The 19760-nt window shown below is 45.4% G+C and overlaps 1 protein-coding gene across 3 annotated transcripts in view; it reads left to right on the top strand.

The window, feature by feature from the left end:
- Window positions 1-19760, top strand: part of PLA2G7 (phospholipase A2 group VII) — a 115137-nt gene that overhangs the window by 37017 nt on the left and 58360 nt on the right. The window contains exon 1 of one of the 3 annotated variants that reach the window (XM_082249200.1): window positions 19531-19636. The exons of the other annotated variants lie outside the window; for them this stretch is intronic. Coding sequence (XP_082105326.1) covers window positions 19577-19636 — 60 coding nt within the window. The 5' untranslated portion in view covers window positions 19531-19576. Of the gene's footprint in view, window positions 1-19530; window positions 19637-19760 lie in introns of those variants that run through there. 3 annotated transcript variants of the gene reach the window in all.

Genomic DNA, 19760 nt, shown 5'->3' with positions numbered 1-19760 from the left:
TACGCTGATAATCAGGGCACTGATCATCAGTGCAGCCCCATCAGTGCTGCCTGTCAGTGCACATTAATGCCTCCTATCAGCGCACATCAGTGAAGGAGAAACATTACTTATTTACTACATTTATAACCGAAACTAAGAAAAACTTTTTCTTTTTTCGTTTAGAAAAAAATAAAACCCAGTGGTGATTTAAATACCACCAAAGGAAAGCTCTATCTGTCTCATAATAATGGTAACAAAATTCATATGGGTACAGTGTTGCATGACCGCGCAATTGTCATTCAAAGTGCGACAGCGCTGAAAACTGAAAATTTGGCCTGGGCAGGAGGAGGGTGAAAGTGCCCTGTAGGCAAGCTATTAAACTAGGGGTATGCAACCCTGGAGAGGTTTAGAGCTAACTGAACCACATAGAAGAGATAACAAAAAACAGCAAGGTGCAATTCTTGTAGGGTGCAGGGGATAAGTGGTATGCAGTGCAGATTTCAGTGCAGCACTCAATGTAGAGGTTAGTAATACACAATGCAAAGGTCTGCAGTAACGAACGCTCATCCTCCTACAAGTAAAAATGCTGCCTTTCCACTAAAAACATCTCCTCCTTAAGTTAGTCATTCACATTACAAATTCCCCGTTCCTCTGTAAAATTTACTCAGCAGACTTCAGATGCAGTAGTAATACAGAGTGCAAGGGTCAATAGTATGTAACACAGAGTTCAGGAGTCAGAATTATGTAATTCTGAGTGCAGGGGTCAGTAGTAATTATTGCAGAATGCAGGGGTCAGTGGTAATTATTGCGGAGCATGGGGGCCAGTAGTAGTAATTGTAGAGCGCAGGGGTGAGTATTAGTAATTATTGCAGAGAACTGGGGTCAGTAGTAGTAATTATTGCAGAGCGCCAGGGTCAGTAGTAATTATTGCAGAACGCGGGGGTCAGTATTAGTAATTATTGCAGAGAACGGGGGTCAGTAGTAGTAATTATTGCAGAGAACGGGGGTCAGTAGTAGTAATTATTGCAGAGAACGGGGGTCAGTAGTAGTTATTATTGCAGAGCGCGAGGGTCAGTAGTAGTTATTGCAGAGTGCGGGGGTCAGTAGTAGTAGTTATTGCAGAGCGCGGGGGTCAGTAGTAGTTATTGCAGAGCGCGGGGGTCAGTAGTAGTAGTTATTGCAGAGCGCGGGGGTCAGTAGTAGTTATTGCAGAGCACGGGGGTCAGTAGTAGTAGTTGTTGCAGAGCGCGGGGGTCAGTAGTAGTAATTTATTGCAGAGTGCGGGGGTCAGTAGTAGTAATTTATTGCAGAGTGCGGGGGTCAGCAGTAGTAATTTATTGCAGAGTGCGGGGGTCAGTAGTAATTTAATGCAGGGGTCAGTAGTAATTTAATGCAGAGTGCAAGAGTCAGTAGTATGCAGTGCAGATTTCAGAGGTCAGTAGTATGTAACGCACAGTGCAGGGGTCAGCAGCATGTAATGCAGAGTGGCAAGGTCAGTAGTATGTAACGCACCGTTAAGGGTTCAGCTGATGGCTGGCATGGCATGGTCACGGGCTACCCGTCGCATACCGCAATCAATAGGTAGATCACAATTGACCCAAGCATAAACTTTAGCACTAGAATTTATTATGCTCTACTACTCAGCAATGCATGATCACCAGTTTTATTTGTATTTCTTTATTCTCTTTTGTGTACAATTTTATCTCTTGCTTTCATCATTGTTGTGCACACCTCAGCGGCTGTGACATGCAGCTTCCAGTACATGTGTGCTTCCAGTACACGTGTGCAGCTTCCAGTACATGTGTGCACACCATTGTCACAAGTACCCAGCTTTTTCAGATACCAGGACAGGTATGTTGGCACACCAACCTGCCGCTCTTTTTGGGAGCACCCTGCAGGATGACAACAATTGCTTAGGGTTGTACTGCAGGAGAATCCTACAGGTAGAAAGTGGAGAAGTAGCCTTTTTTTGGTGGGTTCACCGGGTTAAGGCCCCTTTCACACTATTGCAACGCAATTTTGCCGCGATTTCGCGGCGCGATTTTTGCCGCGATTTTGAAAGCATGGGCAAGGCTATATGCCTCAAAATGCATTAAAATCGTGGCAAAGTAGTGCAGGAACTACTTTGAAGTCGGTGCGACTTCAAAACGCACTGATATGAATGGGGCTCATTGAAAATAATGGAAAACGACTTGTCATGCGATTTTGCGGTCCAAAATCGCGGGACAAGTCGCACTAGTGTGAATGGGGCCTTAATTGAACGCAATAAAAAAGACTGAATTAAGAATAAAAAAAAAAAATTGCCCATAGGGTTTGCTTAAAGCTAGGCACGGGTATATTGAAATTTTAACATTTTGGGTTTCATAACACTTTAAGACCATTAAATGAGCCTACTTAGAAGACATGATCTATTGTGGAGTGTGTATGGTCCTTTGAAACCAAATTGCTTGTATCGCATCCCCACTTCATCAGCTTAGAATCCCTGTAATGTTATGTATTTTTAAAATGTTGGTAACTGCTAGATGTCAAAGGTATGTAGCTGGTGTTAGCTTCATCTGTAGCTGTACGGAAGCTATCTAATGCTGTGAAATATTTATTTTATAGAGTTCTACAGTACAGCTTCATTTTTAAATGGAACTTATAAAATGTCAAGGGTTGCTGAATTGTACCAGGGTTAAAGGAACGACCACATTATAATACTGGCATACCACAGACTTCCCCTTTTCTTAACCACTTCAGCTCTTGTACCTGCATTCTCCTTAAGGACCAGGGCATGTTTTACATTTCCTCTAGTGGCTTATTTATTCAGCAATATCCTTGTCATTGCATGATGACATACATTGAGTTTTGTTGTCGGACAGGTACTGCAACAGAGAGGAAACACAGTTGCACTGAGGGCGGAGTGTCTACATCATTGGTATTGAATTAAAATTGACAAAGGTCCAGTCAGTAAAATATTCTTCCAGCAGAGGTCCGAATCGCATGTTTGTGCAATGACTGCCCTGTATCCTCACAACCAATAGCCTGCTTGTTAACTTGGATAGCCCCCGCCCTCTGTCTATAGCTGTCCTGCCTCCAGCTGTTGGCTCTGTAAGACTGGCAGTGGTGATGGCTGTGGGCAGAAGGACTCTAAAGGGTGGGACCGCAGGGGTCCGGATGAGACATTAACTGGGTCCGGATCCGGACCTCGGTCCGCCATTTAGTGATGCCTGGTCTACATGGACACTTTGGTCTCATTGCGCCCCCACACTCCACTTCAACATCTTCATGAATCTGTCACTCCCACCAACATTTGTCCTTTGCAGGAAAGACAGAATTCTAAAGAGTGCCTTAGGCATTCCTTCTGAACTCCCCTGACTGTCTTTTGTAGAATGGGTTGGGCTTTTGATATTGTCTTGAAAAAATTATTTTATTTTCTATGTAATCTATAGAAAAAAATTAAAAACAGATTTTTTTTTTATATTTGACCAGTGTAATTAAAAAAAGTAATTTTTAGTGTAAAAAAAAAAAAAAAAAAGTATACACTTTATTCTAAAGCCTGCCAGGATTAAAATGGTGTTTCTCTTTTGTTCATTGACAGACACAGCGCTCCATATTCAGAACCATAGGGTTATATTGCCCCCTACAGGAGTAGGACACTAGACAGAAAAAAGACTTGACTACGCCTATGGGCAGTCCCAGTGGGTATACATCCCCCTCTCTGCTATAGGCCCTCAGTTTTTTCTGCCTAGTCAGGAGTAAGGACCTAGTCTCCTGGCGGGATCTCTTTTTTCTTTTTAAATGGCATTTTTTTTCTCCTGATTTTTTTTTTTCCTGTAAGATCCACAATCAACTGCCAGGCTGGGCGATGGGGTGGATAGCTAAATCCTGTGGTCCCTCCAGTATGACCAGCAGGCGCGCACAGACTAGAGCTCCTCGCTAGGTCAGATGTGACATAGCCCCACCGGATGGGGGCTGGCCTGTGAGTTAAACACCTTGTGAGGTCACACACGACCAGGTCTTGGCCCGATTTGCAGTGTTCCTTCTGGCCAACAGCCCCCCATTTTTATAGTGAGGAAGTTCTGTCTAAAGTGGTGCCCGCCTGGTTAGCAGTATGGTGAGTTGCTGTCCCTCCCTCTCCCCCTGGATGTGGTTTGGGCTGGACACGGGACCCTCCCTGGGATGGTCGGACCTGCGGGTTCTCCTTCTTCCCTCTCCCCCACCCACTTTGTTTGGTGGGCCATCTTGGTGCCCCCCTCCACCCCCTCTGGGGTAGCAAGGTAGGTTTGCAGATGGTTGGGGTTTGTATGCTGCACTGTAATGAGGGGGGCAGGTGGGCATTCCACCGGCGGACGGACTTCCCGGCTGAGGTGGGCGCTGGCCACTGATGGTGGTCCTGTGCCTGGATCCCCCCTTCCATGATGGCTGTAGCCCAAATCCCCCCCTTCCTCCTGGGTCCCTGGGAGCTTCATTGCCACCGCGTGTGGTGGCCATTTTGCCGTGGTCAGCGCCATTACTTTGGGGCCTGTATGAATTTCTATGTCAGCGGCCATGTTTGGTTGGTCCTGCTGCCATGTTTGATTGATCTGGCGTGCATTGGGAGCGGCTGCCATGACAATGGTGCCTCTGGGCAGCGATTTTGGCTATGGGGGCTCCTCCTTTTCCCCTGGTGTTAACTCCTGGGTTACCTTTTCCCCTTGAAGCTGCATGTGGATACTGACTATCTCTGGTGCAGACTGGTGCTACTCTGGTGGGGTGGTGAGCTCTGGTGCAGTCCCTCCCATCTCTCTGTTGCATGTTATGGGGTGCTCTGCTTTCAGGTACCCCTGTGGTGATACAGGTGCGGTGGGCGAGTCCTATAGTGGTGCTAGACACTTTTTGCTGGTGGGTTCCCCCTTTACCTCTATGGAGTCTCAGAAGCATGTTTTCCCACCTGACCCCCTCTCAGAGGCTGCAGGTCCCTCAGGGTCCTAGCCCACCATTGATGCACTGACAGCGGTCCTGAAGTGCTTTGTTTCCCCGTGTGGAGGTGGCCTTTGGGCATCAGACTAGCAAAAAGCATCCCCCGTCCTCCCCTTCCTCATCTGTCTCATCAGATCCTGAATCTGGCTCTGTCGCTGCAGGCGTGGCTAACCCTGCAGGGTTTGTAGCCACGCTTCCTTGTAATCAGATAGTGAGGATGATTCCTCCACACCTGTAGCTGTGCATGAGAAGGCGCTGGTTGATGCACTGGTTACATCCTTGCAGGAGACTTTAAAAATGGATGCAGCTGAGGCTTCTGCGGAGGTGGCCATACCCTTTGGCACCCACAAGCTGTATTTCACGGCAAAAGTGTTCCGTTATCCCTCCTATTTTGACAAGTTTGTCCATAAAGATTGGGACTGTCCAAAATCTCCCTTTGTGGTTCCTAAATGCTTTGCGGTGAGGCTCCCCTTTGAAGAACCTCTCCTCAAGAAGTGGACTGTCCCACCAGTGGTGAACTCTCCTGTCTCCGGGTTAAACAAGGCAACCATGATTCAGGTAGAAGAATCTCTGGCTTTTAAAGATCCGGCTGATAGAAAGGCTGAGTCTGTGACCTGCAATATGTTCACTTTTGCTGGTTCGGTGCTGAGGCCGGTCCTGGCCATTGCCCTGGTGTCGTAAACACTAACTGAGTAGGCTAAACTTTTGTGCCATGATCTAAAGGGTTAGCAGATTTCCCCCTGCCTTTGCTGAGTTGGCAGTTCAGTTTGTCCAGGGGCTGCAGTTTGTCTGCGATGCCTCTTTGGATGCGGCTCCCTTGAGTTCTAAGCTATCTGTTTCGGCAGTGGTGCTTAGGCGTGAATTGTGGCTTAAGTGTGGGTCTGCGGACCAGACTTCTAAAAAAGCTCTGACTGATTTACCCTTTAAAGACAATCGCCTGTTTGGGGCTACCCTGGATGACATAGTTAAGAGTCTCACGGGGGAGTACCTTTTTTCTTCCACAGTCAGGATCAAGGTTGAAGGGATTCCGGTCATTCTGGTGGCCCGGACTGGCCTCATTGGTCTTGGTACACCGACCTGGTGCGATTGGTCGCTGACATCTCTTGGAGAAGGCCACTCAGGGAGGACCTGCTGTCTCAAGGGCCGATCTTCCATCCTGCTTTATAGTCGCTGGTTTTTGACGGCCTGCCGGTTGAAAGTCAGGTGCTGAAGAATAGAAGTTTACCTGGGTCAGTGATTATGACACTGCTAAGGCTTGGAAAGCTACCTCTAGGAAGATTTACTATTGTAATGTGGTAAGCGTACATTTCGTGGTGTGAGTCGATCGGTGTTCATCCTCGTTCTTTTCCGGTGGCTTGGGTTTTGACCTTCCTTCAATGAGGTGTTGAGCAGAAGTTGGCCTTGAGTACCATCAAGGACCAGGTGTCTGCCTTGGTGGTCTTTTTTTCAGCTACCCTTAGCCACACATTCATTGGTGCATACTTTTATTCAAGAGGTTCGACACCTGACTCCGTCGGTGCGGTCCTTTCTACTGCTGTGGGATTTAAACTTGGTGTTCTCAGTTCTCCAAAAGCCTCCCTTTGAAATTATTCGGGAGATTCCTCTGCTTACGCTTTCTCAGAAGGTTGCTTTTTTGGTGGCAATCACCTCTGCTTGCAGGGTTTCTGAACTTGCAACGTTCTCTTTTTCGTACCCCTTATCTGGTTGTCCAGAAAGATACGGTGGTTCTTCGTCCACGCCTGTTGTCCCTATCTAAGGGTGTCTCTTATTTCCATTTCAATGAAGACATTGTGTAGCCTTCCCTGTGTCCCAAAACCCACTCATCCCAAAGAATTTGCGTTGCATGCCTTGGATGTGATTTGAGCGATTTAGGTGTATCTGGCAGCCACGGAATCTTTGCGGAGGTCAGACTCGATGTTTGTGATCATGGACGGGCTACGAAAAGGGCTGTCTGCGAACATTTCCAGATGGATCAGACAGACAGGGACTCAGGCCTATTCTATCAGGGGTCAGGTTTCTCCTTTCCCTGTTATGGCACACTCTACTCGGGCGCTTAGTGCTTCTTGGGGCTTCCGTCATCAGGCATTAGTGGTGCAGGTTTTCAAGTTGGCCACTTGGTTGTTAGGGCACACTTTCACTAAATTCTACAAAATGGATGTGTTGGAATCTGCGGATGCTTCCTTTGGACGCAAGGTTTTGCAGGCTGCTGTTTAGAGGGTCTGTTCCCTGTTTGGGGGTGTATTGTTCATGTTGGGCTCCAGTAGTTTTTTGTTGAGCTCCTGTTACCTGGTTGGCTCTTGTTTTTAGCCATGGGATTTTTTTGTTGTCCCATTCCTTATGTTTGGCACTGCCTGGGGACGTCCCTATGGTTCTGAATATGGAACGCTGTGTCCGTCAATGAACGAAAGAGAAAATAGGATTTTTGTACTTACTGTAAAATCCATTTCTCTGAGTTCATTGACAGACACAGCACCCACCCCTCTATGGAGTTTTAATACTTCTGACACTGCTTGTTACTAAACTGAAGGCCTATAGCAGAGAGGGGGATGTATACCAGCTAGGACCAAATAGCCAGGTCTATTTTTCTGCCTAGTGTCCTACTCCTGTAGGGAGCGATATAACCCTAAAGTTCTGAATATGGAGCACTGTGTCTGTCAATGAACTCAGAGAAATGGATTTTACAGTATAGTACAAAAATCTTTTTTTTTTTTTTTTTTTTTGTACAAAGCATGGCAAAAGTTGTTTACAATAAAAAAAAAAGGCATTTTTAAAAAAAATGTAAACACTTTTTTTTTTTTATGCGACCATGAAAAAATGTAATATTTAATATATACACCCAGTCTCTCACAAAAGTAAGTACACCCCCTCACATTTTTGTAAATATTTTATTATATCTTTTCATATGAAAACACAGAAGAGATTACACTTTGCTACAATGTAAAGTAGTGAGTGTACAGCTTGTATAACAGTGTAAATTTGCTGTCCCCTCAAAATAAGTCAACACACAGCCATTAATGTCTAAACCACTAGCAACAAAAGTGAGTACACCACTAAGTGAAAATGTCCAAATTGGGCCCAAAATGTCAATATTTTCTGTGGCCACCATTATTTTCAAGCACTGCCTTAACCCTCTGGGGCATGGAGTTCACCAGAGCGTCACGGGTTGCCACTGGAGTCCTCTTCCACTCCTCCATGACAACATCATGGAGCTGGTAGATGTTAGAGACCTTGCGATCCTCCACATTCCGTTTGAGGATGCCCCACAGATGCCCAATAGGGTTTAGGTCTGGAGACATGCTTGGCCAATCCATCACCTTTACCCTCAGCTTCTTTAGCAAGGCAGTGTTCGTCTTGGAGATGTGTTTGGGGTCGTTATCATGTTGGAAAACTGCCCTGCGGCCCAGTCTCAGAAGGGAGGGGGAATCATGCTCTGCTTCAGTATGTCACAGTACATGTTGGCATTCATGGTTCCCTCAATGAACTGTAGCTCCCCAGTGCCGGCAGCACTCATGCAGCCCCAGACCATGACACTCCCATTACCATGCTTGACTGTAGGCAAGACACTTGTGTCAACTGGTTGCCGCCACACACGCTTGACACCATCTGAACCAAATAACTTTTATCTTGGTCTCATCATCAGACCACAGGACATGGTTCCAGTAATCCATGTCCTTAGTCTGCTTGTCTTCAGCAAACTGTTTGCAGGCTTTCTTGTGCATCATCTGTAGAAGAGGCTTCCTTCTGGGACGACAGCCATGCAGACCAATTTGATGCAGTGTGCGGCGCATGGTCTGAGCACTGACAGGTTGACCCCCCCACCCCTTCAACCTCTGCAGCAATGCTGGCAGCACTCATACGTCTGTTTCCGAAAGACAACGTCTGGAGCACGTGCACTAAACTTCTTTGGTTGACCATGGCGAGGCCTATTCTGAGTGGAACATGTCCTGTTAAACCGCTGTATGGTCTCAGCCACCATGCTGCAGCTCAGTTTCAGTGTCTTAGCAATCTTCTTATAGCCTAGGGCAAGGCCATCTTTATGTAGAGCAACAATTATTTTTTCCGATCCTCAGAGTTCTTTGCCATGAGGTGCAATGTTGAACTTCCGGTGACCAGTATGAGAGTGAGAGCAATAACACCAAATTGAACACACAGGTCTCAGGTGTGAATGGAATGCAACACTAACGAGTCACATGACACTGGGGGGGGGGGGGGAAATGGTAAATTTTGGACATTTTCACTTAAGGGTGTACTTACTTTTGTTGCCAGCGTTTTAGACATTAATGGCTGTGTGTGTTGAGTTATTTTGAGGGGTTTGCCCACTTACAAAGAAATGAAGGGTCTATAACTTTTTTTCATACAGTAGGTGTATTTTAACCACTTGCCGACCGCCGCACAACTATCTACTGCGGCGGTCAGCCCCGTACAGGCAAAGTGACGTAGTACTACGTCGCTCGCCTGAGAGCATTTAGGGGGCGAGCGACCGCCCCCCGCTCGTTCCCTAACTCGCGATCGTCCGCTGCAGAGGGAGAAAGGCAGGCGGCTGATGTAAACAAAGCCGCCTGTCATTCTCCCTGATATAAGTGCAGAGATCATACGATCCTGCTATGTAGGATCATATGTCTCTGTGGTTACATCACTAGCCACACCCCTTTACAGTAAGGAACACGCCCCTAGGGACACACTTAACCCCTGCATCAATAATAAAGTTAACCCCTTCCCTGCCAGTGTCAGTTTTACAGTAACAGTGCATATGTAGCACTGATTACTGTAGTAATGTCACTGGTACCCCCAAAAGTATCAAATGTCAGTCAAGGGTCCGATCTGTCCGCCGCAATGTCGCAGTCCCGCAAAAAAGCGTTACTCGTTAAAAAAAAAAAAAAAATGACAAATCTTTCCCTTAGTTAGTAAACGCAATAACTTTTGCGCAAACCAATCAAAATACGCTTATTGCGTTTTTTTTTTTTTTTTACCAAACATATGTAGCAGAAAACAAATTGCCTAAAATGTTAAATTTTGATTTTTACATTTTTTTGGAGGGGAATTTCATATGAAAAAATGTGAAAAATATTTTTTTAAATTGTTGCTCTTTTTTTGTTTATAGCGCAACAAGTAAAAATCGCACAGGTGATCAAATACCACCAAAAGAAAGCTCTGTTTGTGGGGAAAAAAAGGACGTCAATTTAATTTGAGTACAGCATCGCATGACCGCGCAATTGTCCGTTAAAGTCACGCAGTGCCGAATCGCAAAATAGGGCCTGGTCAGGAAGGGGGTAAAATCTTCCGGGGCTTAAGTGGTTAAATGATAGAGGCAGAATATTAACCAAAGATCCAGAAAATACACATGATACAAATGTGTGCAAACCTGGTCACCACTTACAAGAAACGTCTTACCTCTGTGCTTGCCAACAAGGGTTGCTCCGCCAACTACTAAAGCTGGATACACACTATAAGATTTTCTGAAGACTTTTTCCTTCAGATTTACCTTTTCAATGTAGTGCAAGGGCCTGCCAGATTGCATACAAATTGAAAGTGTTTAGGTTTGACCTCATATTATATGGTTTTGGTAAGTCTAAAGGCAAAAGTCTTCAGAAAATCTTATAGTGTGTATGGCCCATTAGTCATGTTTTGTTTGGGGATCAGATACTTATTTCACTCACTGAACTGCAACTTAATTTATACCAATTGTTTTATGTGTTTTTTTTTTTTCTGGATTTTTGGTTGATATTCTGTCTCTATCATTTAAAATACACAGATGCTAAAAATTATAGACCCTTCATTTCTTTGTAAGTGGGCAAACCTACAAAATCTGCAGGGGATCAAATATGCCAAACTTCTGCCACTGATACTTACAGTTCTTGTTGTAGTGATGATAGTGGGTTGCTCGTCTCCATCTCATCCATTCACAAAGAGTATTCTTTTTACAGGTATACCCCACTTTTAAGTACACAATGGGACTAGTGGCATGTATGTAAAATGAAAATGTACTTAAAAGTAAAGCAATACCTTTTTCCACTTCTCAATGCATGTAAATACACTAGCTCTATGGGAAATCTTGGTCCGCTTGACAAAGCACTGCTCCCAAACCATAAGTGACAAGGACACCAAACTTGGGAAGCATGTTAAGGGGACCCAGGACTATGACATGGTAGATTACCTACGCAAGCTGGCTTGCATAGGTAATCTACCTACGCTGGCTGACCACAGAATAAGATATGTTGTAGTCCTGGGTCCCCTCTCAGCGCATCCTAATTATGGTGTCCCTGTCAGATATGGTTCGGGAGCAGTGCCAAGTCAAGCTGACCACGATTTCCCATAGACGCCAATGTTAGACAGGGAGCAGTGCCTTACCAAGCTGACCAAGATTTCCAATGGACACCACTGTTAAAAACCGGCACCAGTGCCATGTCAAGCCAACCAAGATTTCCCATAGACGCTACTGTTAAAAACCGGCACCAGTGCCATGTCAAGCCAACCAAGATTTCCCATAGACGCTACTGTTAAAACCGGCACCAGTGCCATGTCAAGCTAACCAAGATTTCCCAGAGACTCCAGTGTTAAAAACCAGGAGTAGTGCCATGCCAAGCAGACCAAGCTGTGTCCGTACTCGTGAGTGTACATAAAATGAGTGTACGTAAAGCGGGGTATGCCTGTAAAGAACAGGGGGCATTTTGTGAAAGGACAAGGAGAGGGGAGGATAAACATTACAATCCCCCTTTTCCTTTCTAGAAACTCCTTGGATTCTGTGAAATTATTAAAGATGGACGAGGTGGACAGTGGGCCCCCCGCTATTATCACTAGTGCTGTAGCTGTAACTAGCGATCTATAGTAGAGTACAGGTAGAATGAAAATAGCGTTTTAGCTGGTAGAGGCATCATCCACACATAGGATACCCATCATTTGAGGACATTTTTACATTTCTAGACTTTCCCTATAGAATAGCAAATATTCACTTGTGAATTTAGGTCCAATTTTATTCTAGTAAGTAGATACAAACTTATACGTTATTGATTAATTGATTTTTTTTTTCTGACCCCAAGAGCTGAAGAGGTCCAGCACGCAGCCCCGGCTCGCCATGGTGTTTACATAGAAAGCTTTTCTGCTGTTCAGCTGTACAGGGGGTTTTGTTCTGTGTGAATGCAAAGCAGACACCACTCTGATTGTGCTGGACGTCTATAATGTTCTGGCAAAGCACATTTACATTTAGTTTCAGCTTTATGATAAGCTTACCTAGTCCATGGAGCTCAGTTTTCTTATGAACTTTGGTGTTTTCATTCATGTGATCAATCATTTTATTGGGTGTGAAATATATACCAGCCATGTATGTGTTTAATAAATAGAAATGTATGGCAATAGGATAAACAATATTTATATGATATAAACAAATGATTGCAGCGCTCTATATACTGGAATTTTAAGTGGTGTCCACAAATAATCATATAAGCAATAATTAAATGAAAAATTTTACTTTTCCCATCAAAGTGTCGCCGTCTATTGTGTGAACCTCACTGGCAGGATTTTAATGAAATCATGTGTAATTCAAATGTCCAGCTCAGACCTTCGCCATGCAATTGGAAGGCTCCTGAAGACACGCAGTCATGCGAAAAAGGGTGTTGAGCAATACTGTAAAGGCCCAGAGGTTGTGGCAGCACCTTATGTAAGTGTGACAAGTGGCATTTGTAACAGTGTTTTGGTTTCATATCATGGATGTTTTTATTGCATTGACACTTTGAAGCACCATTAAATGACTACACTATGAATTTCTCTTATAGCTGGTGGTTCTGTGTGGATGTGAATACTGGTACTGACCCCTGGTGGAGCAGAGATCGGGCTTATTCCATCACTTGTGGAGAGTGAGAGAGACTATGATTGACACCATCTAACAAGCTCTTAGGCCCCTTTCACACTAGTGCGACTTGTCCCGCGATTTTGGACCGCAAAATCGCATGACAAGTCGTTTTCCATTATTTTCAATGAGCCCCATTCATATCAGTGCGTTTTGAAGTCGCACCGACTTCAAAGTAGTTCCTGCACTACCTTGCCACGATTTTAATGCGTTTTGAGGCATATAGCCTTGCCATTGCTTTCAAAATCGCGGCAAAATTGCGTCGCATAAGTGTGAAAGGGGCCTTAGTGCTGTTTTGTGTTTAGATCGTATACCTTTGTGGATTGTTTGCAATGTTACTATACAGTGAAGGATTGACAGGACAGGTGCTTTCCAAATGCATGGTGAAGGTCTGAGCTGGACACTTGAAATTCAGAGATTATCATTGAAATCCTACCAGTGAGGTTCACACAATAGACAGTGACATTTTGGTGGTAAAAGTCCTAATTTTTTTATTTAATTACTGTTTATATGATTATTTGTGGACACTAATTATAATTCACGTATTTTTCTCTGCAAACATTTGTTTATATTCTGTTGGTGTGTTGTATATCTATGTAAAACAAAACCAAAGAAAGGTCCCAGCTAAACTCAGAAGCCAGCCTGCTACCCTAACCAAATTGCCCTACCTAACAGTTTGCGTTTAAAAACAGGGGTTTAGTTTGTACACATTTGCAAATGCATGCAGAGGCCGCGACAAGGCACCCCAATATTATCCGCAGTCCTAACGCTATACATTTTTGAGAGCCTTTATAGTAGACGCACATGCATTCTAATGGATAGGCAAAGGGCAGGTGAGCCTGGATGGAGCCCACCCCTCCCTAAAGGCACTGGACACCCAGCATATCCCAAAATGGCAGCAAGGGTGTCCAGTGCGCCTCCTCACCAGTATTTCAACAGTAAAACAAATGGCCACTGCTCCCACCTATAACTGCCCTTCGCTGCAGGGAACACATGGGAAGGCAATGCATGTCATACAAAACCAAGGAAAATTCCCAGCTCAACTCACCAGCCAGCCTGCTACCAACCAGATTAACCTGTCTAACAGTTTGCGTTAGCACAGATTTGCAAATACATGCGTAAGCAATCTTTTCCTTACAGTCCTGTACACTTTGTTAAATTTGCTTTGCTTTGCTTTCATCCTGCTTTGCAGCATCCCAAAATTGCATAGAAGTCTATGGCCTCATTCATACTTGCTTTCGAATCGCTTTTCTGGCAGCAATAGATAGACGTTGAGGAGGCATTGTATCGCCTCCTCACCGCCTGTTTTTAACCCCCTAATTAATGGACAACCATTGTGGCCTGGCCCAATTTACTTGAATGCATGCCGGGGCCAATAATCCCTGCCACGGTTGTGAAGCATAACATTGTGGCCATGGCATTTGTACAGCCCTGGCAGCTGCGTCAGCAGCAGGGTGAGCCGTTAGGGGGTGGCAAAACCGTGGCTCAATCACAAGGGTTTACTAAGCCGGGAAACTGACAAGCTGGAAATCTGCTGAGCGGGGACACTAATAAGCCAGGAAAATGATAAATGGGGGTACTACTGAGCCATCGAAAAAACAAAAAACTTACCAGATACTACACCTAGCTACATCTCAGATTATTATTATTATTATTATTATTATTATTATTATACGGGATTTATATAGCGCCAACAGTTTGCGCAGCGCTTTACAATGTTAAGGAAGACAATACAGTTACAATACAGTTCAAAACAGGAGGAACTAGAGGGCCCTGCTCGTTAGAGCTTACAATCTAGAAGGGAGGGATCTGGCAACTTCCTCATCGTCACTTGCCATTTGCCATCACTTCCCCTGGAGGAAGCGTGAATAGACTATGAGCATGCTAATCAGTATGTTTGCCGCCCATTCAAGCTACCAGTCCATCTGCTGAGGGGGCACACAGGGCTTGTAGTTTTCTCATTCACAGATTCCTGTGAATGAGTGACGGCAGTGTGTTGGTGGATCTCCACACTTGCTGTTTTCAAACCGTGACAGGGAGTGGGGGGAGAGGATCCCCTGGTCTGGAGCATGTTACACCATAAATATGGGTGTAACATGTAACAGGCGCCAGAAGGTGAACTTTAGTGCAGTTTGCAGAAACGCAACGCACTACAGTCCATTTAACATGGTTCCCTATGGTTCACGTAATAAATAAATCAAAATATGTGTGTGTGTGTGTATATATGTATATTCTAGTGATGCGTTCACATCTGTGCGTTTCTCAATCGGTGCGTTTTTGGAAAGGGTCAGGGACTTTTTTCTCACAGCAGATTGCATTTTGTGTGTAATAGATTTCAATAGAGCTGCACCAAAAACGCAAGTGTTGCATTTATGATTTCCTTTTTTTATGTGCTTTTTTTTTTTTTCTTCACTTTAACACACTGTATAGCTGGTTGCTAAGGAGCAGGCCTGGGAAGCCGGGCACCAGGTCCTTACCAAACGATGAGTCATCAGCTGTCAGCGGGGGTTCCGGTCAACTGAATGTAAAAAAAAAAATTGCCGGCAAAAAAGGAATGGGGGGGGGGGGGGGGTACGGACTACGTGGGTCCCCCCCCCAAATCCATACCAGGCCCTTTGGGTATGGATTTAGAGGGAAACTCCACTGCAATTTTTTTTTCCTTTTAAATAGCGTGGGGTCTCCCCCAAAATTCATGCCAGACCCTTATCCGAGCATGCAGCCTGGCAGGTCAGGAAAGGGAGGGGAAGAGCGAGCGCAGCACCGACACCCCCCCCCCCCCCCCAAACCATACCAGCTGCATACCCCCAACATGACTCTGCCCTCTCACCCCAAAACACCTTGTCCTCATGTTGATGGGGACAAGGGCCTCTTCCCCACAACCCTGGGCGGTGGTTGTGCGGGTCTGTGGGCTGAATGAGTATGGGATACATGGTAGCCCTACCCATTCACCAAAAAAGTGTAAAAGGGAATAAAGACAGTACAGGAGTTTTTGACAGTGCCTTTATCAAAAAATAAAAAAAACAATGTCCCCCGATTCGATCAATCACGATTACATAGTTACATAGTTTGTGAGGTTGAAAAAAGACATCAGTCCATCCAGTTCAACCTATGATGTAGGGCTGAACGATAGTCGATGTGATATCAACTATTGTTCTGCGGGCGTGGGCGATATTCATATCGCCAAAGACACGATATTTAGCATTAGGCAGGGAGGCCGGGAGAAGTCGGGACTCGGGGGGAGGAGGAGGACTCACAGTGCTGGCAGCCGACACATCCGTTTTGCTTTCGGCTGTAATCGGAAATCCGCCCCTCCAGCCGATGCAATCCAGCCCTCCCAGCTCTGCCTCTAGTCTCCAGCCGGCCAATACCCCGCCCTGCTCCGCCCATTGTCTCTCCTGGCTGCATCGGGGGCGCGCACGGGGGCAGGATTAGGCTGCAATGTTTTGTAAATAGATTCAATGAAGACATGGGCGGAGCAGGGCGGAGTAATGGTCGGCTGGAGACTAGAGGCAGAGCTGGGAGGGCTGGATTGCATCGGGCTGGAGTTCCGATCACAGCCGAAAGCAAGGGGAAACTCGTTTCTTTGGGGAAACCGATATCGACACAACAGATGTCATGTCGGGCTGTGTTCTTCTACTTCCTACCACCACTGTGAGTCCCGACTCTGCCTAATCCACGCTGTCAGTGTCTTCTGCATTCCACCCAGAGAAATATTGCGATATATATCGTTGAAAACTAAATATTGCAATGTACTTTTTTTCCCAATATCGTGCAGCCCTACTATGATGTGTGTGTGTGTGTTTGTGTGTTTGCTGTTAACCGTGCATTGTATACCCCTGTATGTTGTGGTCTTTAAGGTGCCCATCTAATTGTTTTATGAAACTATTGATGCTCCCTGCTGATATGACTGCTTGTGGAAGAAAATTCCACATCCTTAATGCTCTGACAGTGAAGAACCCCTTACGTATTTTAAGGTTAAACCGTTTTTCCTCTAGCCCCTGGACCTGCTGGGTTGCATGCTACGGATAAGGGTCCGGTATGGATTTGGGGGTGGGCCCCCCACGCCGTTTTTTTCCCTATTTGTTTATTTTATTTTTTTCTGGGATTTTTTTTTTTTTTTTTTACATTCAGCTGTCAGCAGGGAATCCTGCCTATAGCTGATGACTCGTCGGTTGTTAAGAATGCGGTGGCCGGCTTCCCAGCCCGCTCCTCAGCACCCAGTTTTAAAGAGGGGGAAAAAAAACACGAAATGCATGAAACCTGCATGCAAAAACACGGGATTAAAATTGCAAAACACTCCGAAAAACTGCAACCACATAGATGTGAACCTAGACTTAAAGAGGTTTTCCTCCTACATCTAGCCATGTTAATAGGTAGGGGTTTACCTTGACAGATAGTTTTGAGGCTACCATTGTTCACAATGGCTTCATTTTCTTAGGTCTCCTTTGGAAACCAGTTGCTTTTGAATGCACTTCCATGTCTGGTTGTATCTGCACAATTTAAACTGCTTAGAAAGCCAGGCAACAAGACCAAGTGTGGTAGGCCCATACGATACTTGTCTGTTAAAGTTTCATATACCTGGTGGAGGCCTAGTTGATGAGTGGGCTTCTTACACATGTCCCATTAAACACTCTTGGAAAAGGTGATATGAGGACATGGAATGGTATGAGTTCTGTTGTTGCCGGCAGTACCATGTCTTTTTATCGGGTGTGTATCAGACAACTATTGACTACCAGACAGTAACCAGATGCAGGAAAGCCCTGGTATCAGAGCAGGCGACCGGAACATAGCCAAGACAGTCAGGGCTGCTGATAGGGGGGTCCACCAGTCCTCTTGAAGGGGGCCCGGGCACATAGGGGGGCCTGAACAGCAGGAGAAATCGGTGTGGTCTGGCAGAGGGGCACTTACAGAAGTATGCCCTGTGCAGCTCTTCGCAGCAGCTGGAAGCCTGTTTCTCTCTCGGTTCCTGCCAGGAAGGCTGTACAGGGCCCCATGATTTCTAACAGCAGCCCTAAAGACAGTAGCCGAGGTTGGTATCAGCCGGGCAGTGAGGTACCAACTCAGAAAGCAGGAACAGCATTGAGGATTCTGCCCGCGATCCATATGCTGACATGTGAACGGAGCCTAAATGAAAAAAGAGCGACAATTTGGAAAAAAAAACAAACAAACAATATTTTTCACATTCTGCTATATAACATTCTCAAAAAAAAAAAAAAAATTTAAAAATCTAAATTTTTTATCATTTTAGGCCAATTTGTTTTTTACTACATATTTTTGGTAAAAAAAAATCGCAATAAGCGTATTTTGATTGGTTTGCGCAAAAGTTATCGCATCTACGAACTACGGGAAAGATTTATGTCCATTTTTATTGTTTTTTTTTTTTAAGCGGGACTGCGACATTGCAGCAGACAGATCGGACCCCTGACTGACATTTTTGACACTTTTGGGGGGGTACCAGTGACATTACTACAGTAATCAGTGCTAAAAATATGCACTGTTACTGTAATAATGCCATTGGCAGGGAAGGGGTTAACAGTATAGGTGATCAAAGGGTTAAATGTGACCCTAGGGGAGTGATTCTAACTCTATGGGGTTTGGACTTCTGAGATGACCATAGACTATGTGATCCTATATAGCAGGATCGCATAGTCTCTGTGATCATCTCAGGGAGAAGGACGGACGGCTGTGTTTACAACAGCCGACCGTCCTTCTCTCTCTGCGGGGAGTGATCGAGAGTGTCAGGTGGCAATCGGAGCCGCCTAACACATGCATCAGTTTCCCCGCTGATGAGCGGGGGCAGGAGCGCGCCGCCGCCGGCGTGCACTCGCCCCCTAGCTGCAGGCGCACGACCGACGTAGAGCTACGTCGGTTCGCGCAGGAGGGCTGCCCTGCCACAGTAAATCTGCGGCGGGTGGTCGTCTAGTGGTTAAGTCAAAGCATTAGCATGTCAATCAGGGAACTAGCATTCACTAAAGAAATCGGCAATGGCAGCCTCCATTATTTTCTCACAGAAGATTGGATCTGGTGTATAGCCTTGCATGGGGCAATCACAGGTTCACTGGAAGGCCCTTTTCACATGAGGCGGACTGCGGCTGCGATCCACTTGCTCAGCAGGGGATCTCTCTGCTGATCCATGCTAAGCAGGCGGATGACCGGTCTGTGTCCTGTCCACTCATGTAGAGTGGACACAACCCACTCTACTCTATGGGCTGCCGGATGTAAACGGACCGCCTTTCCATTTACATCAGACTGCCATCTGATCCACTGGACAGATGGCGAACGTATCCTCATTCGTCTATTTTTTTGTTGCAGATCGGGTTGGATGTTTACACCTGCCGTTCCATGGAGAAGAATGGAGGTTCCGATTGAGTCCGCCTGAAAAACTGACAGGCGGACCGGATAGGAACGTCCGTGTGAAAGGGGCTTTAAGTAAATTGGGTTGGCTGTCTGGCTTGCCTTGATTGCATTAGCAGCTCACTGATTATTTTCACTTTAATTTGGAGTTGCCCTTTTAAGAGAAGCTTGGTTGGATGTGAACGGTTAATACTAAGCGTGACACGTCTCTGCTTGTTATGTTTGTGGCTTGCTCACTTACTTCACACTTTCGTCTGCCCTCCCTCCAGCATAGACTCTGACTGATCATGTTTGACAGTAGTAGTAGTAGTTGGCGTTTATTTGACATGTCTTCTTTTTTTGTAACACAGGGTTCTAATCAATTCTATCTGTGATACACGACTTTGAATCCTTTTCCTACACAAACATACATCATCTCAGCACTCTCAGTGAGCATACACTGGGTGAAGAGTGACTGGGATGCCTTCTGTCAAAGGGTTTACAAGACAATTGTTTGGTCTTAACCACTGTCTGCACTGGGTGAGAATTTTTTTTTGCTTTTGACCTTTTGTAGCATTAAAGGGCTTTTCACAATTCAATGCCTTTTTACATGCTTCAGTATTTACAAAAAAGTTGCAGTTTATGCAATGCCTCTCTTACATCA

Source organism: Pelophylax lessonae, assembly GCF_965119305.1.
Source record: "Pelophylax lessonae genome assembly, chromosome: 3".
Lineage (NCBI taxonomy): Eukaryota > Metazoa > Chordata > Amphibia > Anura > Ranidae > Pelophylax > Pelophylax lessonae.
This window is presented reverse-complemented; position numbering and strand designations above follow the sequence as displayed.